Below are 26,284 nucleotides of genomic sequence, written 5' to 3'. Positions count from 1 at the left end.
CAGTACCGAATGACAGGCTGTTGGAACTTCCAACTTGTGTGAAAGGTTGTAGACTGGCACATATTGGCACGAATGCGTACAAATACATTTCAATATTATACAATATTTATATATCCATTCCTTTCAAAAACTATTTAACGAAGTTTAACGTTAATTTTCAACATTATAAACAATTTTGCGACAATACATTTTTACGACTGTACACTGAACCCCGGAGTATAATATAAAGGAATATATAAAATACCGTTCTTCACATCTAGTTATTTACATAAATCTAGGAAATAGTTGTTATTGCATAATTATTTTCAATAAGGGTTATACAAATTCTGAATCAACATTTCACTATCAAAATATATAATAAAACATCGCAAACATTTAGCATTGTCAATATACTAAAATGCTTGATAATATCGATGTGCTGATCTTCCCGCTGTAACTCGCATCATGTCATTTTACGCCTGATTTTATTTCGAGCCGTTCGCTTCGTTGCGAGCTGCTCGCATCGTTGCGGATAGCTCGCATCGGTGCGGGTAGCTCGCATCGTTGCGTGTAGCTCGCATCGTGCAAGTACTCGACTCGACTCGAAAAGCGAGTCCCGGCTCGACTCGACCCGAGCTCGGCTCGCATACGCGAACTTGGCTGCAGGCCTACTGCAGGCCTAGTGAGCACTCTCCTATCCTCTCTGCTGTAGGTTATGTTAACGAGTCACCAAAACCGTCGCTAGATGGCATACAGACTTGATGACAGATTTTGATCAACCTCTGCTATAAATCTGCTGCCAATCCAGCAGCAAATTGCTTACCTTGTAAAAATTTAAAAATGTGCAATAACTGATTTAATTGATAGGTACTAACTGTAGCTTTAAATTTTGTTTAGATAGTTGTAACCAAACTTTACTTACTATTGTCCTTAAATATAGGAAAGTTTAATTAAAAATATGTTTCAATCTATTGTCATTTTATTGCTTCCAAGGCATAAATCTTTTTTGTGAAAGACATTACAGAATTTCAATTTATAATACACCAGTCATATCGTAACTATATTATCAACTAACGAACTTATTAATAATAAATTTATCAGTATTTATTTACAAATATATACAGTACAAATAATATATACACATCAATTTTGAAAGAAGAAGTTTTCAGGCAGTCTTATAATATTTACACAATATAAATAAATATATATAAGATAAATAAAGGTAAGATATTAAGTTTACCTTTATAAAGAAGTATAAAGAAGAAGCGTTTTTGTCGCCTTTAACATGTTGATAAAAAATTAATTAAAAAACTTCCACTTGTTAAAATTCATAGTCTTAACCCATTTGATAGTCTTCACGTATACAAAAATGCATGTAATTTGATTTTGTCTTTAATCAATATTAAACTAGTCGAGTTTTATTAAAAAACACAATAATTGATATACTTAAATGAATTTTCTATAAACTTTCTAAGTATTTCATCTATCAGATTTAAATTACCTTTTACAAGTTATTTGTAAAACAAGAAATCAGTGGTATAAGTGTGTATATACAACATATACACCTTATTCTGCATATTTGTTACTAACATATTTTCACATAAACAGTGCTTATTTTTTTACTACTCCATATCGCATATACACTATTTTAAGGTCATATAATTGGTATTTGTAATCTGTGTAAATGAAATATATATGGCAAATTGTTTTATAAAATTTAATCATCCATTTCGTCATAGTTCTTTTTTACATTTCGAGTGTCAAAACTAACAATTTTAGTAAAGTGGACTGAACAGTATTTGCATATAACGTTAAACTTTGTAACTTACATTCGTGTTACAAAATGTTTTATGAAATTTAAAGAAGTTTAAAAGTTATCTAATAAATAAATTATTATATGCATTTTGCAGTGAGAAGTATTTGACAATGTAAATTTTTTAAACCAATTTTCTTAAGTGTTAACATATATAAAATGTCTTATTATGTGCTAGCTTTCCCTTTATAAAAATTGTGTACCTTACATACGTGTATACAGATGTAAAAAAATCTTAGTTGTAAAGCTCGTTAGTCTATATATGTTGTGTTGCACATGATAAACATTCTAATATATATGTATGTGAACTAAATTAGGTACATTACACAATTATAAAACATAAAGCTAATTACACTCTTAGTAACTAATAATATTTGTACCTGCGTAAATATATATAAGTATAATATATTATCTGCACAATTAAATGAATACTAGTTGCTATAAACTAGCACTAATTAAAATATGTATATAACAGTTGTTTAAATTGTAACATTTATGACTACTATACACATGTACACATCAAAATAAAGTACTAGGAATATGAGCACTTTTAGCAGTATAAAATATTTAAAATTATCAAATATGCTATTTCTGAACTAATTTTAACAAAATATCTGTTATTATTGATAGAATAGATATAAAAATATAAAAATTTACAGCTGTCTAAGCATGTACATATAATAAAACTATTCGAGTAATGTAAATTACATATTCTAATGTGCCCGTGATAGTCTAAATGAAAATTCACCATATTTATCGAGCAAACGCATGTACAACTGTTTTACATTTGATGATATATGAATTTGTGTCCCTAATGTTACTAATACAGTAACTATGTATCATAATCTTCGTCAAGATTGGCAGTATGAGCAAAATTTGATGTTGGTGGATTGCTCGCACTGACACTGGATGTGTTCGTACTCAAATTCATAGGATTAACTTCAGTATAAAAATTTGGTTGACTAATTTGAAATGATGTAGGCACAGATATCTGAAATTCTGGAACCTGAGAAACAGATGTATTTGTAACAATTTGGTTCACAACACCAGAATTATGCATTCCTGTTCCTCCATTATCGTTTGAGTATTTTTGTTCAACTTTTACTTCAGCAGTTAAACCCATTTGTTGCTTTTGGAATCTATAAAAATTTTACAATGAATTTAAAATTTCAAACAACAATTATTCCAATTAATACTTACTCTACTTCATAATGTCTCAACACTGGATTAGGAACAGATGTATTCGATGTATTTGAAATTATTGGAGCAGGTGTTAATGGTGGTGTAGGTACTTCATCGTCAGGTCCTGAAATATCTGGTAATGACTTCACTAAGTCTTTTAAAAAATCAAAGCGACTTTCTGACAGGATGCATTGTTTCCTATAAATAAATGTAAAGAAAGAGTTTACAACATGCAAATATTTATAATATTGCAGTTAAAGTTTTTTATATCGTTATACGTACATATGAGATGGGCTCAAAGTTTTGGCATTCTTGGCATTAGTAATTTGCATAGTTTTTGTAAGTAACGAATGTACAAACAACTCTAATGTTCTAGGTATATATACGTAGTTAAGGAATTTAGAACTGAAAAGAATAGCATGTGCTAATCAAATAAATGTCTATGATATATATATATATATAATTCTGAAAACAAATAATTTTTTATTTATTAATTTTAAAAGGATATAAATTATAATTGGCACCGCCTGTGCAACTTTTCCAACTTCTTCATCAGTCTGCATAATTTTCTTAATTCGTCCCTAATGAAGGAATACAGATTTAGGTTAACTATGTACATTTAATGGTTTTTGCATAAATACTTATTTATGTTCTTTTACTCTTTCACGGAATAAAAAATCTTCATTGTTAATTAAAGTATTGTTCTTATTAAAATCATAATCGTGTAATGTACGTAAAATTTCAATACTCTCGGAGAAACACTCTTTCCAAAATATACATGTTATTTTGATACTCACGGCTGGAAAACGGGCATTGTATTTTTTCTTTTTACTTGGCATTGTCACACGAATATTACTACTTCACACCGCGAATAATATATATAAATAAAATGATAAATGAAACTGCGAAAAAAACGCGTTTACGTTGTATTTGCTGCAATTTAAGTGTTCCAAAACTTGACAGACATCTGTAAACTGTATTTTCAATAATTCATAAAATAATCAACGCTCTTAAATTTAATGATTGATACATATAAAAAGTGTGGTAAACCGAGTAAAGCCTGTCCGAGAAACATTTATGAAAACAATTTTTACTTTTTATTTATTATATTATTGATGGTGACGATTCCCCGCTGTTCGATTTGGTTAATGTGAAATTTTTCTTTTCCACTGTCATAGGTGAAGTTGTTACATACATAGTGGCAGCAATGACTAAAGATGTCTCTGATTATTATGTCGTGTTATGTATATAGTTTAATTTTACACAATAAAATAATTTTAGGAACAGCAAACTAGGCATGAAGTCAGACTTCGTTTGGACTTCGTGGCCTCTTGAAGGAAGTGTGAACCGTATCGTTTTTGTTTGTTTACTAACAGTATTAGTTCCTCATGAATAAATTTTATATTTGTAACAGTTGGTGACAGTGTTTTGAGTACATATAAAGTATAAATAATGTTTCTGCCAATACAAACAGAAAAAAACTTATGTTATTCATAAAAAATTCATGTAAACAGAATTGGAAGAACACCAGAAACGTTTCTAACCTATCGCAGCGAATTTTAATATTAACGTATACACAATAATTTTATAATGGCGAGCTCAATTAACAACAGAATCATCGTTTTAATCGATATGGATTGTTTTTTCTGTCAAGTGGAAACAAAACTTCAACCAGAAAATTATGGAAAACCACTTGCTGTTGTACAATATAATCAGTGGCAGTTGGGAGGGTAAAATTTCAGAGTCAATATAAATTACAATATAACAATGATATTATTTTACTTTAATGAAAACTAATATGATTTTAATTAGGATAATTGCAGTCAACTATGAAGCAAGAGAATATGGTGTTACACGACACATGAGGGGTGAGGAAGCAAAGGAAAAATGTCCAAATCTAATTTTAGCTAGTGTACCATGTCTTCGTGGGAAAGCAGATACTTCAAGGTTTGCCAAAGAATTACAACTTTTATGGAATTTCTTTAACCGTTTTAGTGCCAGGGGTCGTTTGAAAAACCATTACTTGCTAGCCGCCATGCTGAGGAGTAGAAAAGGGGGGGAGGGATTCATATAGTAGTAGCAGTAGTTTTTCACGAATATCTTGAAAACTATTCATTTGCGCTAAAAATGACATATACATTTTGTGTTCAGCATGTCAAAACGAAGAGAATAGCGTAGGTAATGTGTCGAAAGGAGGAGAGGGGGAGGGGGGTTCCCAAGTCTTACCCATTTTCTGAATTTACAATCATTTAAATAGGTATAGGATCGCTGGTCGTGATGTTATTGACGTTATGAGGAAACATTGCAGTTTAATAGAACGAGCTAGCATAGACGAAGCATATCTAGATATTACTGATATTGTCGAGCAAAGAATATCTACAAATTTTCCTACCCCAGAAGAATTAACAATTCAACTTTCCAATACGTTTGTTGTGGGATTTTCAGAAGTTGGAAAGAATGATGAGGGTAAGAGAAAGATTCACATAAAGTAAAATTTGTATTTAAGTTAATTCTACTATTACAATTTTAGAAGAAAGAAGCAGAGGTCTAAAAAGTTGGATGTCAGATGTTTTTGAAGAATCTGAAGACATACAAGCTCAGAAACTTGCTGTAGCTGGTGTAATAGTTGAAGAATTGAGAGCCGATATACTTGCAAAGACTGGATTTAAATGCTCTGCTGGCATAGCACAAAATAAAGTAAGATGATTCAGTAGTTTTTTTATGTACTGAATACATGTACTAAACATGCATTATGTTTAGATATTAGCTAAACTAGCATGCGGATTACATAAACCAAACCGCCAAACAATATTACCGCCAAGTACTGTATCATCACTTTATTCCACATTGCCAGTTAAAAAAGTTAGAAATCTTGGTGGGAAATTTGGAGATGTTGTCATTGAATCACTTAATTGTAATGTTATGGGTGACTTATTGCAATACTCATTGCAATATTTACAAAAACGTTTCGACGAAAAAACAGGGTATGTTATATCATTCTTTTTAATATTTTCAAATTGATACATTGTGGAAGTATATATTTTTGTTTAGATTGTGGTTATATAATATTGCACGAGGTATAAACAATGAACCTGTTACTATGCGTCTTGTAACAAAATCAATTGGGGCATGTAAAAAATTTCCAGGAAGACAAGCCATTACTTCATTAGATGTTGTAAGTTAAGCACTAAATTGTAAATAATGTATATTGAACATACGTATATGTACATACATGATATTTTTTACAGTTAACACATTGGGCTAATGAATTGTCAGCCGAAGTTTGTGAACGTCTTGAAAAAGATCAAGAAGAGAACGAGCGACGAGCGACATTGTTCACAATATGCTATCATTATTACCAAAACAAAACTACTATATCCCAATCTCGTTCGTGTACCTTAAACTCGTACAAACCAGAAAACATGGCGGCTCGTTGTGTAAATATTATAATCAAATCTACGCAATGTCCGATTGCGTATTTAGGAATTTCGGCTGGCAAATTTGTTCAAGCTAAAGGTACTGAAAACTTTAAGAAATTTTTTAAAGTAAAAGACTCAGAACCTCAAGAGAAGATATGTGTTCGAACAGAATCTTTAAAAACGAACAACAGTCGGTCATTGAAAAGGACCACTGAAATGGAAAATGAATGGAGTAGCAAAGTAAAGAGTGTTGCATATAATGTTAAAACTAACGCAAAATTTAATGAACAAATTCCTAACACAAAAACAGATTCATCACCTACTTCTAGGAGATTAAATAATTTAATTAGTTCATTGAATGAACAAAACAATAAAAAAACATTTCTTGAAATGACAAAAATGAGTTCAAAATTTGACAAGTCTATAGATCAAAGCGAATTTAAGAAATCTTTCTTTATGAATGTTTTTAATCCGACAGATGATAAACCGAAATATGTATGTATACCTGAAACTGAATTAATCGAGTTAAACGAGAAAGAAAACATCAGCATTATACATCATAATTTAAATAAAAATGGTGCGAAGAAAATTGAATTTGGACATGAGCGTAATGTTTACGAAAACGAAGTACATGTAAATAATAAGAATAGTGATTTTAAGACAGACGATAACGTTGTTTCTGACATACGAACTTACTCCGATCAGGTAAAATCTATTAACGTAGTTGAAATGGAACAACCTTCACCTAGTGCAGATACACGAGAGAATAATAAAACTAATAATGTACAAGATCTTATTAAATTGCAAGAAATATTTCCTGATTTAAATGACATTGACCCTAGTATAGTTAGTTTGTTACCTATAGAGTTGCAAGAGGAAGCAAAATTATATATGAAAGCACAAACTAAAAGAGATACTAAAGAAAGTTTAATAAAGAATTCAAAAACAAAAAGTAAGTCCAAATGTAATACATCTAAAGCAAAAAATAATAATGGTATCTATAACTTTCTAGTAAAAAGAGATCTATCTAGTATTATAGATGTTCCTTCAAAACAATGTCCACAGTGTTATCAAATGATTACTCTATCGAGATATAGCGAACATTGCGATTTTCATATGGCTGAAAACTTGCAAAGGGAATTAAATACTCCAATATTAGAAACCATGAATGTAAAGAGGAAAGTCGATACATATGATGTAAACACCAATTGCTTAAAACGTCGATCGAATGTAGAAACAGTACATCTATAACATCGTTTTAATCAATTAGGAAGAGTTGAAAAATTGTTGTATATATTTATAATTTGAGAAAATATGACACTGACAATATTTATATTTACGAAAAAATAATAATTAAAGAAAAAAAAGGTAATATCAAATAAAATGTATGAAAATTATATTTCCATTACTTCAAATAATTTTTTACAAATATTTTTACTGTAATTTGTATTGCAATTTCTACTGCAATGCAAATAATAAAGTATTACACATTCTGTCTTATTGTAAAATAAAGTTTTAAATTGAATCTCAACTCTATGTTTTTAGTTTATTATCATTTTCATGAAATTTTGAAGGTCAATATTTTTGGAGTTGCAATTGAGATGGGATACAAAATTTTATCAAAATATTGACAACATTATTAGTTATCATATAAAGTTAATAACATTTGTAAGTTATATACACATATAATTAATTTTTAAAAGTCGATCTGTATTTAAGCTATCCAATTTTGCAATTTCTGATCTTACACTTTCCTTATATACTTTCATTGAATCTTGCAATTTAGATATTGTTTCCTTCATCAAATCATTAGATACCTTGAGTGTTTCGAATGCTACAACACAAGAAGAAGAATAAAGATTTTACATGATATGTACTTTAAAACATTCACGGGTTCATACCTTGCTGCTTGTTTCTCTCCTCTTTCTCAATAGAGTCGATTAACTCTTGTGTCAATTCTATTAACTTTATTCGTTCTTTCGGCAAAACATTTAACGATGATATTTTTCCAAACTTTCTTTCGTACTTTCCAATATACGCATCTAATTTATAAACTGACACTTTATCGGATTTTCTATGCCAGTTGTTTTTTTTAAATCGTGCGTTTTTATATGTCATAATTCTTGCTTGAAATCAGTTATTTCATTCTGCTATGAGGCACAAGATATAGATTCTCTTTTTAAATAAATGAATATTTATATATACTTTGGAATATACATACACATATGTATGTCATGTCATTGAATATACAGAGTGTTCAACTGTATATGATAATAAAGTGTGCTGTGATATCAGCTTGGTCTTCTGCAGCCATTATTTTTACTTTGTTTGACTTCGTATATTCTGTTTGACTCTGTGTATTACATGTAAATTCACAACAGAGGTTATATATATAATATACACTCTGCACCACGAGAGAACCGTACTGCGTGAAAACCGATTTTCGTTCGTCGCTGCGCATCTTCGCCCTAATTGGTGGTATTCCCACTCCGTACGCTCCCTTCCCAATGCACAGCGCATGCGCGCAGTGACGCCACGCCATACCGGGTGTTTACACAGTATGGTCACGATTTCCTATACCCTATATTTCCATGCTAATCCGTTTAATTACGGTACGCCGCGTATATGAAGTGAAGTGGGAGTTGTGAGGTTCGCAGCGCCTTCCGCGGCCAGTCAAGCTGCGCGAAACGGTACGGTTCTCTCGTGGTGCAGAGTGTAGAAATACATTTATTTATATAAAAATAAAAAACCATACACTTATATGAAAGTTATTTGTTATTAAAGAAACTTTCTAACATGTGTGTATTATTAAAGTTTATTCAAATTCTATATAAAAATTATATGACTGTAGCAATTCGGAATATTCAAGTCATGCTATAGCCTTTCTTCCATACAGTATCTTTGAGATATGCGACTATCATAGGATTATTGAGCATTGATTGAACAAGAGTTTTAAATCCTAACTGACTTGCTAACATGTATTTACATTCTATGTCTGATAATTCAGATATCAACATTTTCATATTATCTGTCATTGTATGCGTAATACCCTTCTCTAATCGGTACCTGTATTAAATTCAAATTAGTTGGCAATGCGTTAATATGTTTGTTAATTTATTTTAAAAGCGATCACAATACCTGCGTGCACAATCTTGTACTAGACTGGCAGTTAATTTCTCCACAGTCATAAAATCTTTTAAATATTTTGTTTCTCCATTCAATATACAGTGATTGTATATTAGATTAGTCCAATCCACAGGAAAATTATAAGCATGTATAACAATAAGAGCTTGAGAGAAATTTAAAGTATGACATAATATTTTGTCAATATGCTCAGACTTTAAATTAAGAATACAAATCACTTGTTGATTATTGGACACCGTGTTGAAAAGTGAAAGTTGGAAGCCAACCAATTGTGCTTGATTCGAACACCAATTAGCAAGATTTAATGTTTTTTCCTGTTAATTATATATATATATATATATTATCGATTCATTAATACTAAAAATTATTTTATTGCCTACTATCGAATGTAAATTTACCCGCAAATAGTATTGTGTGGCATAAGTAAAATTTGAAACCGCTAACTGTAGCTGCTGTTGAACATATTCCGTTTTAGTTAACTTTATTTCTTGTTGAGTAGAGTTCTGTAGTTTTCCATGATCTTTTGCTGCATATGATACTAATGTGTTGATTATATCTTTCGCTTCACTCTCCCACATAACGGCCATTTCATGGTATAATTGGAAATGTAATGCCACAAGAGTAAACAGATCTTTGTTTTGAGGATTTGAACGTTTTAAAAACTCTAGGAGTGCTATTTTCAACCCAGGTACCTACAATACATTTCATAATTTATTTCCTCGAACATATATGTATACTTTATATTAAAATATTAGCATGTTAGGAACCTTATCCAATCCTTTTCCAAGTAAGCATTCAAATTGATGATTTTCCTTTAAAATTTGAAATATGTAATTCATTTCTGTAAAACGACCAACACCTGTTACAAGTCGTACCTAGGTACAGATAATATATATTACTGTGCAATGATTATGTAATATACATAATTAACATTGTATTATGTATAATAGTACAATAATAACTAGATTGCGGATTTTATGCATTTATGCCAAAAATGAATAAATCACATTTAAAACAATGAAAATATTCCAGGAAGGGTTAAAACGCCTTAAAGCTCCTATATCTTGCAATAAATGTTTATTTTGCATAAAGTCCGCAGTCTATTAATGACGTACCAATAATGTCCATAGTTTCTGATTTTGCAAAACATTAGCAAGATTCTGACATTTACGTAATATCGATGCTATTCCTTCCATGTTACAAGAAGTTGTAAAGCAATCATGAGATCGTATTAATAACTCAACGATCATCTTCAGAGTGGACACTTGAATAATAAAAATAAAAATTATGTAACAGATATAATACTTTGGGTTTGCAATTATGTTTCATTATAGTATCATTACGTTTTTTAGAGGAGGAATGTCCAAGCAATCTATTTGCTCTTTTCAAAAGTTGATAACCAAGAAGTGGAACATCATTGCATAATTCCATAATTACGCGGAAATTCGAATTTATACAATACCCCCAAAGGTAAATATTACCTTCTTCGCCATCTGTGAAATTTAGAAATTCACAGTTGCCTTGTGTAGAATATTACGTTTATGTCGTCATATACCTTCTATGGCGCGTCCAATATTCGCAGTAATATTTTCCGCCAAACATGTTGCAACAGCGTCATTATTTATGTTGTATGCTGTAATTATATCAGCAAATATGTCTAATTTGTTCTCAATATTACTTTCTGCAATTTCTTGTAAAAATTGAGTAGGATCATTTAACATTAATAGGAAACAGTAACTTTTCTCTAGTTGCATCGCCAATTTATAATATAATACGATTTTTAAACATACATCTTGTCCATGTTCTAGACTTTTAAGTAACGTTTGCAAGGTTGATAAACAATCCATTTGCATATTCTGAAAATTTACATCTTTATGCTTGCTTATTTCAGACAAGCTCGTTGAAGTAGTCACTAGAATAAACAAATACATTAAATAAATATTTGTTAGTTTATTATAATGAAACTTACAAGATGAACAGGACGAAAATCTTTGCAAACCACGATGTTTGAAGGTACCATATTTTTGTTGTTTAGTCTTATTTAGATCCTTCAAAAGATTTTTTTGATCAACAGTTAAATCATTTGGTGTTATTTCACCTTCTACCAAGCTCAAGCATAGCATTAAAATTTCTAGATCCTATGTGTAAAAAAATAATTTTGGTATTATTAAATCAAGAATTTCTTAAATTGTGCAACTATTATTTAATATAACGAACCTTATGTTTATGATTAAAAATAGTACTAATTCTTAATGCAGTATCTATTTTATTCAAATCAATTAATTTATTAATTAGTTTCTCTGCAGCACTTTTTTCACATGGTTCATTTAAAGTATAACTGAATTCTAATTTGTCCAATCCCGACAACAATTCTGTTTTTAATTTATTGAAAATGCGGGGTCCACTCCCAAATTGTATATTCTCGAGATCCGCTAACATACATGATTTCCACATTGCCATTTCTAATGTGTCAACATTTTGCCGTTCTGTATCGACACTTTTTAATGTTTCGAAAGCCAGACGTAGTATTTCATATCTGTAATGTATATTTATTAGTTGTTCCCTATATAGTATAAAAAGTTTTTAAATGATTAAAAGAATGTATACCTTTCTTGATGGGAAGCAACCTTTTCAGCATGTTCAATAAAAAATTCAACGGTTTTTTCATATGGGACCTTGTACTTCTCGAAATTTTGTGCACACTCAATCCAAAATTCATTTTCAATCATGTCTCTCCTTTGTATGTAATCGCAAAATTTATGTCGATACTAGAAATATTATTCAATTAAAAGCAGGAAGTTAAAAATATCTACAATATAATATTAATACGGTACCTGGCCTAATATTATGTTTGATGAATTTATATCCGCAGCAGTTGATAGTTCCAATGCACTATCATAACTTTCTGCTTGTAATAAATCATCAATGTATCTCCGAATTTCAGAATTGAAGTCAAATACATCGCCTGATATCGTACAATTCATAAAGTTAAACACAATGTTTGTCTTTTGTAGAATTTTTACAATTTGTAATAGACGTTGAAAATTTGGTGTGCAAACTGTAATATACAGAAAGTTTATTGGCAAATTAATGTTTTCCGTTGCTAAATTGTTGTTGCTAACATGTTAACATTCAGAAGATTGTAGTACCTTGAGAATCTGCGTAAAAATCACATTTTATCAACGTTTTAAGAAATTCGATTTGTAAATATGTGCTTCTAAGATCGCATGCGAGTGTTGCAAGAATACATTTAACAGCAACCATTGTTACCCAATCTAGGTTGTTCAAATATGAGCCATCTGAACAATTCCAGTCTATAGCTTTCTGTAATTTTAATGTTTTGTTATTTTTCAATAATATTCAAATGTGAAATACACGAGTAATATTTGAAACATACATTGCTCCGAAGAGTTAAGCATTGGTTCTTGAATTTTAATAAATACTGTTCACACTCTTTGAAATCTCCATAACGTGTACATTGTGAAAGAAATTCAAAATACGTATTAAAAGCACTTTCCTATAATATAGAATTCATTAAATATTTTGTAATCTTATGAAAATATTATGTAAAATATACATACAGGCATAAATATTTTATACGCTCTGCTGAGCGTACTGATGTATCCATGTATCACCATTTTATTCAATAAATTAAAAACATTATTCGCCGTCCATATTTGTTGTTCTAAACAATCTTTATAATCAGAAATAATATTTTCATCAGCAGTTGATATTATCATCCACGAATAAGAATATGTTGCTGTTGATGATGGCTAAAATAGATTTTTACTTTAATACAGTGTACTTTATACACTAATGTTAATAATAGGAAAGTATATATATATCACAAATAACAGTACAAAATGCATAATACCTCATAACAGGTTGCTAGAACTGTGAGAAATGGTTTTAATGTCAAAAGAGATGCACTTATCAATGCACCAGGAGGATCTGGACTTTGATGACACTTTAGAATAATCAGCCACAGATCATCATCTACTGTGCAAACACTGTTATTTATAGTGTATTCATACGTGCTACAAGAATCGGAAATGCTCGATGAGTCTGTGGATGCTGCTGAACCCGAAGTAAGAGATCCCTGTTTTTGATATAGTATGTTATAATTCTTTAAAATGTATACATGTCATACACATGTAATGTTTATTACTTACGCTTTGCTTAACGCCAACTTTATGATATAGTGACTGTCTAACATCTCGCGACTTTAACTTTTGATCAAAGTAAGTAGCTGATTGTTCTTTTGTAAGTCGTGTGTTACTTAAACAAGTTAACAAGTGCTCCCTTAAAATTGCATCCTCAAAATATTTAGCATTATCTAGCACCTAAAAAAGTAGTGTACTCTCATTCATTATTCTCATGTTTCGTATTTAAAATCGCTTAAACAAAAAATTAGTACCTGATCGATGGGATAAGAAAAAGTTTGACAAACTAAAAGAAATTCAAACCAGTGATTTTGACTGGCTAAAAATTTCAAGAAGGACGTGGGTAAAGAAGTACTGTGAAATCTCGCAAATCGCACAACAATATCCCATATTTTTAACATGTTTATGAATTGCTGACTATTCTCAACTAAATCTTCATAGATATCATTCTGAAAGCTACTTTCAAAGTAGGATAGTACAGTCTTCAGATCATTTTCGTTTTCGTATATTATATTTTCTAACAGATTTCCTGCAAGCAGAAAAATAAGATTCATTAAGCAAATTTATATGGTTTGTTTGTTGAAGAAGATTATTGAAATTACCAATAGGTACGTTAATTTTCTTTTGTATATAGTTTGCCGCTGTTACATGAAGTCTCAGATTTTCTGAATTAACACTTAACATTTCAACAAAAGAGACACAACTGCAGACTATTTCTGGCTTTTCTAAATTCCGCAGAGCAAGAATGTGTGCATAAAGACTTGCTTTACATTTTCTAAAATCAAATTAGTTTAAGTAAATACTGTTGGAAGATAAAAATATCAATTGTAACGTAATCAGTTTTACCTTCTAGAAGATATACTTTTTACTAGCTTCCCTTGGCACTGTTTTAAACTAAGAATAGCCATGCTTGGACGAGCTTCTTTCAAGTAATATTCATATGTTAATGATTCTGTATGCCCATACTTTTTGACAAGAGCTTCATTAGAGAAGTGAGGCATTGGTTTATTATCAAATCGCCATTTAAATAACTGCTCCACATTTAAATTCTTATAACCATCTAATAATTCGTACATTGTGGCCTCCTTTTTTGGTTTATTCTCAATAATATATTGCAAAATTGATACTTGCTTCAATGTGCTTTGAAGGACTCCATCGGAAATATTATGAGCACCTACTTGCAAATTGTCTTTTCTCGTAAATATATTTTTCAGTATACTTCCTTTCATTTCAGTACAAATGCTTCGATTATTTGCTACATTTTCTTTTAATAATATTAGTAGTAAAACTATTAAATAATTCTGTTTTAAAAACTCATTTACATCATCGGAAAGATAATGAATCGTTTCAAACAGGGCTTCTATTATAGTATCTTCAAACTGTTCTTGATTGTTACACATTTTTGTCAATACATCGAAGAGTTTTACTACCTTGTCTTCATCCTGTTGGGTGTGAATTTCATTTAAGCAACGCGCAAAGCGCAATTCTCTATCAACAGTTTCAAAAAATTCACTCTTATCGATATTAGACGTTTTACGAGACAGTACTGTGTCAAATTGCGATAACGTCATCGCACTGCCGAAGATGCGCGATAGCATTAACTTTATATTCTCTTTTTCTTTTTGTACAAATATTCCATACCTGATACATTTATACAACATATTTTATTATTTGCTATATATAACGCGTTTAATTAAATTTGGATTATCTACAGGGTATCCTATAATTGGTGTTACAGCTGGCAAAGGATGGTTTATACAACAAAAATAAGTAAAAATGTAAAATAAACATTTTACAATTGAAATTTCCTTCTTCTACAAATTGTAACAGGACACCCTGTACATATCTATGTATTCTAGATAAAGACATACCTACACAAGTGATTCTTAATCAAATCTTTTACAAGATCACTGGCATTCGACGAATCAATGTGTTCATATATATCTGATACAATGTTCGTAGTAGCAAACAAAGATCTAAACTCTTCGGTGATATCATTTGACTGTTTAATTGAATTACCATTATATTGAATATCGATCCAACACTTGATCATTTCAATCTTATTATTTGACAACAAATAATCCCATAGCACAGTGTTAGTTACATTTGTTAAAAGACTATGTTCGCTTATAGAAAAACACAATTCTGTGCATAATGCTTGTTTGATACGGTCTGGTACTTTTATCATATTTTCAATACAGAGGGTTGAGCTTATACCATCTTGTATCCTAAAAAAATGACTTATTAATTTCCCATTCAATTGAACTTAGTAGGACTAAAGGAACTTACATATGTTTCTCTTCGAACTGTTTAAGGTATTTTATTATATTCCATGACTCGATATGCTCAGCTTCAAAACGAGCAACACTTATTAAATATTCTGCTAAATAGTTTCTTAAAGCTGAATCTTTGCAATGTACACAAACTTTGAATATGTATTCCTCTGGATCCTTTTTCTACCGTAAGGAAAGATATGTTAATGTCAACAACAATAGATGTTATAAATTTGTAATTTGATTTTAAAATACCATATTTTTTAATATATGGGAAGCTCTGTAAATTTGACGTTTCTGTAAGAGTTCCGTAATCCATATTTCCACTTCTTTGTTAAAATAATGTTGAGCATCTTCAATGGAACAGGTTTGTCTAAAAGCTATACACTTGTAAGCTAGATTGATGTGAGTGCCTTTCGCAGACGCTTCTCTGACTAATTCCTTGTCTCCTAATGTTCGCCAACCAGACCAAATTGCTGCTGGTTCTCCAGTCAAGCATTCAATTGGGATGCCTCCCACAACTGTTTTTTCACCCATTTTATTGGAATTTTCTCAAAACAAAGTGCAATTTATAATACATATATAAATAAGCATATAGAGAAAAGAAACCAACACATATAATAGTTTATAGAAATTACAATTTGTACTTATTATATTTATATTCTTACATCTTGTTATATTTTCTAATTTAATTTTTCATGTATCGCACTACATACATTATAACATTACTTTTGTATGTAGTTTTATTTATTAGCAGTCTGTCATTAGGTAGCTTAATATATATTTTAATGTTGTCTTCAAAAAGTTAAATCGAAAAATTGTACACCCGACTCAGTACACACGAGCAGTACACTTATGACGCATAAAAATGCGTTTTATACAAATCAGATACACAGTTTATCTTTTGACGTTTCGTTAGAGATTCCGCTGACTCAAATGCGCTCAAACATCAGGGTCAACATCAAGTTTAAATAATGGTCATGGTTGGTCATCATTCTTTTTTTACTACTTCCAGAGTCTCTGCAATCCGTTAAAGATTTTGTGAGGTGTACAAAATATTTTTAAAAATGTTAAAAATTGCAATATAAACTTCGTTCGAATAGCATCAAATTGTTTGTGTTTGTGGAGCAGAGAGGAATGAGAGTTGATGAGAGTGCTCACGCCCGGGTTTTCGGCGTTCCCGATATAGTGCTGACATCTGCTCAGCCTTAGCATGGCACAGAACCGGGCCGTCTTTTAGCATAAAACCACAGACGAGGTATAGGAGTAGACCAATCACCATATGGGGTTTCGTGTCTCACATGTAAACAACTGGTTTTCTTACGCCCTCTACGCTGACGAACGATAAATGTTGGAACTAGATCCACAAAAATTATCAAATCTGGTCAAATACAAATGATTGACGAGTTATGTACATATCTGATGTTATGACTATAGAATAAATCTTCGAATAACTTTTGCCGAGCTTCAAAGACCCAGCGACGACAGACGACATACATTGTAAGCGGATGGAGAATCGCGCACGTATGAAAGTTTAAACTTTTAGATTTTTCAATATATCCTCATTAAATTGTGACGAGCGAATGGAGGGGATTTTCCTGATGAAAATGAGGTCAAATTCGAGTGCAATCGAACAAGTTTCACTGATACGTAATGTTACGATAAAAATTACAATCTCATTAAAGACAGTCCAAATGATGTCGTGTTTGGACTCATTTTGATCGGGACAAGCTCTACAACTCATTCGTCTTAACAATATTGTTCTGATTAAAAACATAAAAGCATAAATTGCCAATAATGCACGATTCTCCATCCGCTTACATTGTATGCCGTTTGTCAGTCGCTGGGTCTTTGAAGTTCGGCTCTCGTCGGACCTCGTTGCTGTTTATTCGAAGCCTTCGAATAAACGATACAGATAAAAGATGAAAAAATTGTTCCAAGTTCGAATAAATCCGCTTCGAATAAAAAAAATTATCTTTATTCATCGGATAAATTCTCGTCGAATAAAATTATTTATTCGACAAAGATACTTTTTTTATTCGAACCTTCGAATAACGAATAAAGGTAAAGTATCTTTTATTCGAATCGTTATTTAAATAATTTGTTATCTAAATAGTGCCCAACTATGTCTGGAAGTAGCGCATTCGATTCCCGGTTCGGCGAGGCGCATATTTTGCTATAACTTTTGAACTAAAAAAGATATCAAAGTGAAATTTAAACTGAAAAAAATTGAAAAGAATCGGGTTTAATGGTATGCACTGAAATATATTTTGTATTTTTAAATAATTCTTTTTGTTTTTTAAATTTAATTACCCTTAAAAAGTGTTCAAAACTAGTTATTATAAATATTGTTGTTCAATCTTTTATCAATCCCAAATAATTAAATTTAATAGAATATATATGCTGCAAATGAAAAGCAATATCAGAAGTAGATTGAATAGGTAGCTATTAAATAGTTAAATGAAATTAGTGATATCAACGTCGTATTTTTTAAAATTAAATTTAAAGTACGTTCTTACTTTTGGCTAATATTGAACTAATTTAATTTCTTATAATTATGTTATTACACTGTTGTAGTTGTAATTGCACAGGGAAGAAGACTGACGTAGTAGAAAGAACAAGAAAAAAGTGTTTAACGAAAAAAAAATCATTCCATGCGGGATTCGATCCGGACCAAAATATTCTCAGCCGGAAACGTTACGTTATTATTATTATTACATTACGTCTCCTTCGATGCACTCGCGTGTCAGCCGTAATGGAATTAAGAGGAAACAACATTCTTTTGTTCCATTCATCATATGAATCCTCGACATGAGATTTAAAATTATATCAGCAACAGCGCCATTGTAGAATATCGGTTCGACAATATTAGTTCTGGATGATACGGTAGGATGTGACACGGAATGGTACAGGGGCTCTGGAGCCCCCCGAGCGTGAGACAGAAAAATACATTGGGTGATTGGTCTACTCCTATACCTCGTCTGTGGTGAGACAGAAAAATACATTGGGTGATTGGTCTACTCCTATACCTCGTCTGTGCTGGCAGTCTTTCTAAATATCTCGTCGGTGGCCCGGTTCTGTTCCAGGAAAGACGGCCCGGTTCTGTGCCATGCTAAGGCTGTGCAGATGTCAGCACTATATCGGGAACGCCGTAAGCCCGGGCGTGAGCACTCTCCTATCCTCTCTGCTTATATGGCCCACAATATTTGCTGGAAACATTGTAAAATGGTCTCAAAGTATCCTTTTAACATTGAATCAATTTTGTATTGGGGGAGTAATGCAAATTTAAATTTTACGGAATATGTAAATGATTTTTGGCAAAGGGATTCCGGAATACTTAGTCTGTGATTGCATTTTACGACTGAAGGAGCACGGATTAAAATAATTTTGCTATGTATTGTTTACGATTATAGAACAAAAAAAGCTATACACATATTTTATCTTCTATTGTTTTCTTTTATTCATACAATTTTTTTAATCACGCTTGTAAAACGTTCAGTACAGTAAAAATGTAGTGCAAAAGTCTGAAGACTATATATATTTATACTGCATATTTTTGGTAAATGTTTGCATGAATGTAAAATAAAAACTATTCCCTATGTCTGGTTTGTATGCCGAGACTTACAGTATCCCCAGTGTCGGATTAAGCACTTAAAAGATTTTCAGGCTCCTATATACAGGGTCACTTGAACGCAATGTTCGGAATTTTCGATAATTTGATTAAACGGTATCTTCAACAAAAGTTAGAATTTTGCTCGTTCGTTACTGATTTTCATCTTTTCACTATTTTTTCGTTCTTTCTACTCACGCACACACATGCACGTACACACTTAAAAATATTACTACATAAAAGATGTAAAATTCAGAAAATTTCTATGGTGCTCTCCCTACTCCTGATGCTCTAAACGCGTGCTTACTTCGATTATTGGTTAATCCAGCACTGAGCATGCTTTATCGGTTAATCTTTGCATTGTTAGAAAATAACTTAGCATTTCTTTAAGTGCTGTAGTCAATATCAATTTACTAAATGTGACTCTTGTATTTAAACCGGAAGCTAAATTCTACTACTTCCACTAACTAATTCGAGAAATATTAATAACCTCTTAGAAAAAAGAAGGACACGGTTTTGAGTATTTTTAAATACAATCATAATATGAGAAAGGTGTAAAATTTATATACAATTTTAAAGCTCATCACCTTATCCTAAGTTTATCCTAATATAGGACACGAATTACTTCCAATAATCTTCTTTTACTTATTTCCTAAGACGAATTATATCGTAACTTATTCTGTCGGGACGCTTAAAAGTTTACGTTAAAACTATACAATATTATCATTACTATCATTATCATCATTTCTGCTCGATTGAGGCTCGATCCGCTTCTGTCGGCGCTTAGGGTTGAGTGTTGAGACATCGATGCTAATTGTACCGCTGAAGATCAAATAATTTAAATGTTATTTAACACATTAACGACCGGAAACCTAGTAATATAGTTTTCAGTAATAGACCAAGTAATAGTAATAATTTAGTAATAGTTTCGTAATTATGATTTTCGTCCCGAATGCCCGCGGGCCGCAGGCAGTATACTACAGGGCGAAGTGTGGCACGCGGGCCGCCGCGCGCCGGTTGCTCATCTGGTTACTAACCAGATTATACTACTTGGCACGATTCATCGGTACACCATACTAATTCCGACGAATATTTAAAAACTGATGACACGTGGCCAAATGATCGTCGTTTTCGAGGGGCTCAAGAAATCATTACAAAATCCTTTACTATGATTCCGTCAATGATTTGTTTTTTGTCGCATTTTCATATTCATTTGATTTTTCAAAGAATCGCTCACCAGGTACGATCTTGTCCTCCTGTATCGCGTTGGTCACATAGTTGTCCTCGTCGGCTGAAACGAGTTATGTGACTCGTGAGAACAGGAAACCAGGCGAATGATCATTCCGAAGATAAAACGGTGACCATTTGTCATTATTACTTACGAGCGCCTTCGGTCGCGAATCGTATAATATCCGAGGGTTTGCTCCACCCGTAACGATTCTTCGACAAAACGACCACCTCATAATGACTCGCTTCTTCTAACCCTGTCAGCGTGAACGAGTATGTGTGAACGTAGCTGTTGCCATCGTTGCCATTCGGTATGTGCAACATGTGCCATTCGCCGGGCACGCCGTTCTAATTAAACGTAAATCAGCATTAATCAAATATGTAATGTAATGGTACGCTGTTTCTCCGGAATACGAAATGTCACGATCCCTCCAAAGATACTGCAAAAAATTTCTAAAACACATTTTGATACATAGTTCAAATTCCCAATACAGTCAAACCTGTTTTTGTGCGGTCCTTTTCTATGCGATTTTTTTGTGCGACTGTTTTATGCGGTATATGAATGCCAACGGTGTTGGCAAAATAACACCCTTGCAATGTTCTCATCACAAGAAGATGAGCGTTTTGGACTACGACGAGTAGTATTGACTTATGTGCATTTTGAAAATTTCTCCATGTTTAAAATGAGAAATTAAATTTTTAAAAAAACTTTCCATGTGTAATTTAATTATTTATTTTGTTTGGAAAGCACTTTCTTGCTATTTATTTTCTAAGTGAGACTTTTTTTATGCGGTCCCTCTCCACCACATAAAAAAATTTTCTTTAATATTTTTTTATTATTTATAATAATCGTTGCTGGGCCGTGAGAGACTCCAGAGTATCATTGCAGGGTTGACACCAACCTGTGTTGTCTGAATCTTGCAACTGTTCATGGAACGTATTATTATTTAACAGATGACTTAAGTTATTAGTTATTTATAGAATGAGAATTTTTCTGTTTTTTTTTTTGAAAATCGTACGTTTGTAAAATGCAAGAAAACGTTCAAATTAACCCCTTGAACTACGATTAATCTTATTTTGGTTTAAAAGAAATTAATAAGGTATACAATACTCTCGGTAGATTCTGTTCGAAATTTTCAATAGTCTGTATTCATAGTCTGTCCCACAAATTTACTTCTTTTTTTGACTTTCATAAAATAATTCACAAAAATAGGAAGTTGATTTGCAGTTCAGCCATTTAAACGTCTAATTAAAGGATCAATTCCAATGGTCAATCTACGAGCGAATGGAAACTTTTGTGAACAAAAAGATTATTTCCCGCACCGATGAGGACGGACATTATCTCAGGCCGAAGTGAACCCGACTTTCATCCCCGGTATTCCAGCATCGGAATCTTACCTTGTATTTACGAAACCTGAACTCGTACTGATCGATGGGACTGTAACTGTACACCTCCCAGATGAAATTGTACGAGGTTTTAACCAGGCTGTGCCAGGTCCTTTTGAAGACGGCCGCGTTCGGGATACCCGATAATTCGACCGCCGCCTCAGTGATTCCCAGGGAATTAGAAGCCCTGCACAAGTAGAAACCGTAATCCGTCGTCCTGACGTTCCTGATCACCAAACTGTGATCGCCGGCTGAGTTGTGCTTCACTATCCTCGACGAGTATTTCACGCTCCTGTTGTTGAAGTACCACTCCACCTGCGCCAACAAAATTCTTGCCTTTACGAAATTCCAATTTTCTTAATGGAAACAGAAAGACAAAAAGGATCGGCACCCACGACTTGAACCGCAAATGATTTGAAATCTTTTAACCATTTTTAATTGTTACTCATTCAACACTTGAATGGTAGAGGAAAGTAGCCTATTATGGGGAGATAATTCATGATTTATTAGAGTATGTTTTTCAATGAAATTTGTTGCTTTATAAAGATTGTTAACATTCGAAAACAAAAAATGGAATCCCGACCAGATGAGGTGGCTATAACAGCTAGCAAATTAATAATAAAAAAAGGAATGAAATTGCTACCATAACAAGGTTATCTAACTTCGATGAAATTTTCACCGTGTATACAATAATTAACATAGATCTACAAAATGCATTGATCAGATAGGTTCAGATAAAAGGTTCAGATAAAAAAGTTCTGAAACTGACTTATTTTTTAAATTTTTTCAAAAATGTTGTTTACCCATTATTCAGTACACCAATTCTTCTAACATGTTAAAAAATCCTTATTCGGTGCAATTTTAAGAAAAGTATGCAACTTTTAAATGTGATCGAGTGGTTTTTGCCACGGGTTATGACAAGCTTATAGCAAGTTCTAAAGCATTGAAATCAATTACGAACGAGATGTGACGATTTAGGAGCGATGAGAAGACTCCGAGAATGCCGATTGTACCGTGTGTCCGTGAGGAGTTATCGAGCACAGGATGATGCAACCGAGAAAAGTAACATGCACCCTAAGCTTTTCTTCGCCCGGTCCAAGAGAGACCGGAAGAAAAGCTGCGTCAGCTTTCAGCTTAAGCCTACCGGGTACTTTTCGCGGGTCACGTTCCCCCGCGGAATCGATTTGTCATTCGCTGCTGGCTCGAAAGGGTTAACGCTGAGATATTGCTCCCCGAGATTTCGTGTGTTCGAGCCGGTAGGAGACGCGAATCGCTTCGCCGAGCTTAATTCCCCTCGAACAAGCCCGCAAGTTACGCTCCATCGAATTTAGATCTGATCGATTACCTCTTTCGCGTCTGCGAGACCTCGAGAGCACAACGTTATTGTTAGGTTGCCACGACGTGACAGGTACGATTGCTCGCTCTTTCTTTCACCTAGTTAGGGGACGACGCCGCACAGTGGTCGATTTTTCGAAAAGAGTGGGACAAAAATAGAATCTGATACATCTGTTAATCTTCGTATCTACGATCTATCTATCATTCTTGTCAATCATCGATCATGATGGGATTTTCCAACGAAAATCTGGGAAAAATTAGAAATGTAGACATTACACTAATATATGTATAATTCGTTTAGAAAATAAATTCGGAAACATTTCAAACACGTGTTCCTTTTTTCTAACCTTTGTTTCCAAAATCCTACGCCTTAAATGATCATTATGATTTTTCACGTACGTTCGACAATCTGATAAAATTTTTCAAACAAATGTTAGTCAGTAATCGTGCTACAACAAACAGCATATCGGAAAAAATTGGCAAACAATTTTTTAGTTAATAATAAATGAAGATTACGATAATTTTTTTTAATGAAATTTTAATTTCTTTTTCATGAATCATAATCTTTGTATTCTTTTAGACAAAGTATTTGGTTTTACCCCGATGCCTAGTGGTAATTACGGACAGTGTTCTGTTTTTGTTAAACTATAAAAAAGATTATACGGTGTCAATGTTATTCATTTATTAGGTCGTCCCATAAGTTCGTGCCGTTTACTCTTGTACCATTTAAATTCTAAAAATAAAATATGTAATCATCCTTTCATTCCACAACCTCTTGTGACCTTTTTGACAAAGACATCATACCGTCACTATAAAATTTCTGCGGCTTTTCATTAAAATACTTTTCAATGGTGAATAATATAAACATGTCCACGGCACAAACTTATGGGACGACCTAATAATATTGTTTTCCACAAGCGTCCGCAATCCCCCATTCTCCCCTATCGTGTTTTCAACGCGGCGAAAGCGTAAAATTTTCGGAAATTTGGTCGAGCCAGTGAAACAGTTCCGGAAGAATTTTGAAGTACTGTATAGTAACCTTGCATATCGTCGGATTGGAGCACCATTGAAATATTCACTCGCGAGCGCGTCCGAAACTTTCAGACTTTAGCTCGAAAGTCGTACGACGGGGTAAAAGGCGCCGTGAAATATTTAAACACCCAGTAAAACGCGCCTTTCCTCGATATTTACAACGGATGCGAGGTAATTAAATCGTGAACATGCTCATGAGAAATATTAGCGGGTCTTCGGTTGATCGAATCGAGAATTGACTGGCTTCGGTGAACAGTTTTGTTTCATGTCTCTGCAATTGTGTCGTAAAATAAGCGATTCATGGATAAAACACAGTTTTAAGATTGAACTGTGAAAAACATAGGTTCAAAATTGTCATTTAGATTCTGAATTCTTGGCGATTAAATTAAGGAAATACTAGGCTGCGGATTTTATGCATTTATGATATTTAGTAGGTGAAATTTGAAACATTAGAAATATTGAAAGTATTTAAAAACATCAATACATTATTCTTAACTTTTTAAGAATATGAGAAGAAAAAACACATTTCTACTTGGCTACTGTTGTCTGCAACGGATGCAGACAATTTTTATTTTGCACAAACATCTGCAGTCTAGCTGTTACATTAGGATCAACAGAAAGGCTTGCACAAAGTGCCTTCGAAGATATGTTTAAAAAATTTTTAAATAAAGTGAAAGACCTTAAGCATACTGTACAACTGTGCAAGAGATTCCAGCGAATCCCATCAGTGGCTGACGAGTAGAATCAGTCATCGTTATTATTTTGCCTGATCACAGAAATAAGCGCCGTTGAAGAGCAGCATTAATGCAAATACAACAGCCACGAGCCAAGAATATAGGTCTCGATCGATGTTTCGAAACTTTTCGATTCGAGAGCGGAACTGCAGACGCGAGTGTATTTAAAAGTCCGACAATGGTGGGATGCTCGTGGGCTAGCCGAAGGAGGACCGGCCCACAACGAATGATCGCTTATTGTTGTTCGAACTGTTAATTGCTGGTGTAGTAATTATGTCGTTCGCTGCCTTGTAAAATTGCTCACCGTCGCCTCCGGCCAAGCAGACACGCCGCAATGCAACTGCACGCGGATCCCGGGAGGTGCGTGCATCCAAGTCTTCCCCATCTCGATCCTTGGCTTATCTGCAGATCGAAAAGAAAGCAGAAAGATGAAGTCATTTGAAGTAACTTTTTTCTTTACGAAAATCTTCTCCGAGACTTCGTTAAGGAATTATTAACGAAAAACACGGACCAATCAGAGCGCGGCTATAGCGAACGGATTCCGAGGCTCGACCAACGCCAACGCCATTCAGCTGTAGCCGCGCGCTGATTGGTCCGTGTTTTTCGTTAGTAACTTTTTAACAAAACCGCGGAGAACATTTTCACAAAGGAAAAAGTTCCTTCAAATGACCTCATAGGGATCACTCTTTTCAAGGAACTACAACATTTCTGGGACACGCTGTATAATAGATCAGTTAGGATTCATTCATCATCGGATTCAATTAAGTTCAAATAACAATTCAACATCGTACAAGTAATAGGAATTCGATAAATAGAAATTTCCTTTTTTAGGTCTTTTAATAATTTGATGATAACTGGACTACGGATTTTATGCATTTATAAGAAGAACGAGTTGGTGAAATTCGAAATACTGAAAACACTAGACATATTTAAGAACGCTGTTATGCTATTTTCACTTTGGACAGATGATTAAGAGAAGAAACTCTA

The 26,284-nt window shown here is 32.8% G+C and overlaps 5 protein-coding genes across 8 annotated transcripts; 1 reads left to right on the top strand and 4 right to left on the bottom strand.

The window, feature by feature from the left end:
• Nucleotides 1-1,654: 1,654 nt before the first annotated feature.
• LOC143352379 (uncharacterized) lies at nt 1,655-4,163 on the bottom strand. Of its 3 annotated transcripts, XM_076784799.1 has the most exons (6): nt 4,069-4,136; nt 3,772-3,948; nt 3,483-3,555; nt 3,257-3,350; nt 2,993-3,172; nt 1,655-2,931 (listed from the first exon to the last, which is right to left on the bottom strand). In XM_076784799.1, the coding sequence occupies exons 2-6, from the start codon at nt 3,811-3,813 to the stop codon at nt 2,625-2,627; spliced, it is 696 nt and encodes a 231-aa protein (XP_076640914.1). In that variant the 5' UTR covers nt 3,814-3,948; nt 4,069-4,136; the 3' UTR covers nt 1,655-2,624. The 3 variants fall into 3 exon arrangements, with proteins under 3 accessions (XP_076640914.1, XP_076640915.1, XP_076640916.1); XM_076784800.1 differs by lacking the exon at nt 3,772-3,948 and having other exon boundaries at nt 4,069-4,163; XM_076784801.1 differs by lacking the exons at nt 3,772-3,948; nt 4,069-4,136 and adding an exon at nt 3,634-3,747.
• Nucleotides 4,164-4,201: 38 nt separating this feature from the next.
• Nucleotides 4,202-7,650, top strand: LOC143352377 (DNA polymerase eta-like). Its single transcript, XM_076784798.1, has 7 exons — nt 4,202-4,704; nt 4,787-4,921; nt 5,232-5,440; nt 5,505-5,671; nt 5,735-5,958; nt 6,026-6,149; nt 6,223-7,650. Exons 1-7 carry the CDS (start codon nt 4,565-4,567, stop codon nt 7,642-7,644), a joined length of 2,421 nt encoding a protein of 806 aa, XP_076640913.1. The 5' UTR covers nt 4,202-4,564; the 3' UTR covers nt 7,645-7,650.
• Nucleotides 7,651-8,055: 405 nt separating this feature from the next.
• On the bottom strand, nt 8,056-8,803 carry LOC143352380 (uncharacterized). 2 transcript variants are annotated; one of them, XM_076784804.1, is made up of 3 exons: nt 8,615-8,803; nt 8,295-8,540; nt 8,056-8,227 (listed from the first exon to the last, which is right to left on the bottom strand). In XM_076784804.1, exons 2-3 carry the CDS (start codon nt 8,509-8,511, stop codon nt 8,067-8,069), a joined length of 378 nt encoding a protein of 125 aa, XP_076640919.1. In that variant the 5' UTR covers nt 8,512-8,540; nt 8,615-8,803; the 3' UTR covers nt 8,056-8,066. The 2 variants fall into 2 exon arrangements, with proteins under 2 accessions (XP_076640919.1, XP_076640917.1); XM_076784802.1 differs by having other exon boundaries at nt 8,295-8,803.
• A 301-nt stretch (nt 8,804-9,104) lies between these two features.
• Spg11 (spatacsin) lies at nt 9,105-17,095 on the bottom strand. Its single transcript, XM_076784797.1, has 23 exons — nt 16,642-17,095; nt 16,229-16,524; nt 15,990-16,156; nt 15,572-15,928; nt 14,547-15,341; nt 14,303-14,475; nt 13,955-14,229; nt 13,710-13,880; nt 13,412-13,636; nt 13,119-13,310; nt 12,935-13,054; nt 12,687-12,861; nt 12,372-12,595; nt 12,145-12,305; nt 11,755-12,073; nt 11,507-11,675; nt 11,093-11,449; nt 10,881-11,030; nt 10,653-10,801; nt 10,305-10,412; nt 9,936-10,229; nt 9,532-9,851; nt 9,105-9,459 (listed from the first exon to the last, which is right to left on the bottom strand). Exons 2-23 carry the CDS (start codon nt 16,508-16,510, stop codon nt 9,258-9,260), a joined length of 5,385 nt encoding a protein of 1,794 aa, XP_076640912.1. The 5' UTR covers nt 16,511-16,524; nt 16,642-17,095; the 3' UTR covers nt 9,105-9,257.
• A 3,027-nt stretch (nt 17,096-20,122) lies between these two features.
• Nucleotides 20,123-25,693, bottom strand: LOC143352375 (uncharacterized). The gene is made up of 5 exons (XM_076784796.1): nt 25,602-25,693; nt 22,209-22,511; nt 20,966-21,158; nt 20,821-20,874; nt 20,123-20,405 (listed from the first exon to the last, which is right to left on the bottom strand). The coding sequence occupies exons 1-5, from the start codon at nt 25,680-25,682 to the stop codon at nt 20,275-20,277; spliced, it is 762 nt and encodes a 253-aa protein (XP_076640911.1). The 5' UTR covers nt 25,683-25,693; the 3' UTR covers nt 20,123-20,274.
• Between the last annotated feature and the right edge of the window lie 591 nt (nt 25,694-26,284).

This window comes from Halictus rubicundus, chromosome 3, assembly GCF_050948215.1.
Source record: "Halictus rubicundus isolate RS-2024b chromosome 3, iyHalRubi1_principal, whole genome shotgun sequence".
NCBI classification, from domain to species: Eukaryota; Metazoa; Arthropoda; class Insecta; order Hymenoptera; family Halictidae; genus Halictus; species Halictus rubicundus.
The sequence above is the reverse complement of the archived record's forward strand: the minus strand, read 5'-3'. Positions and strand labels throughout refer to the sequence as shown.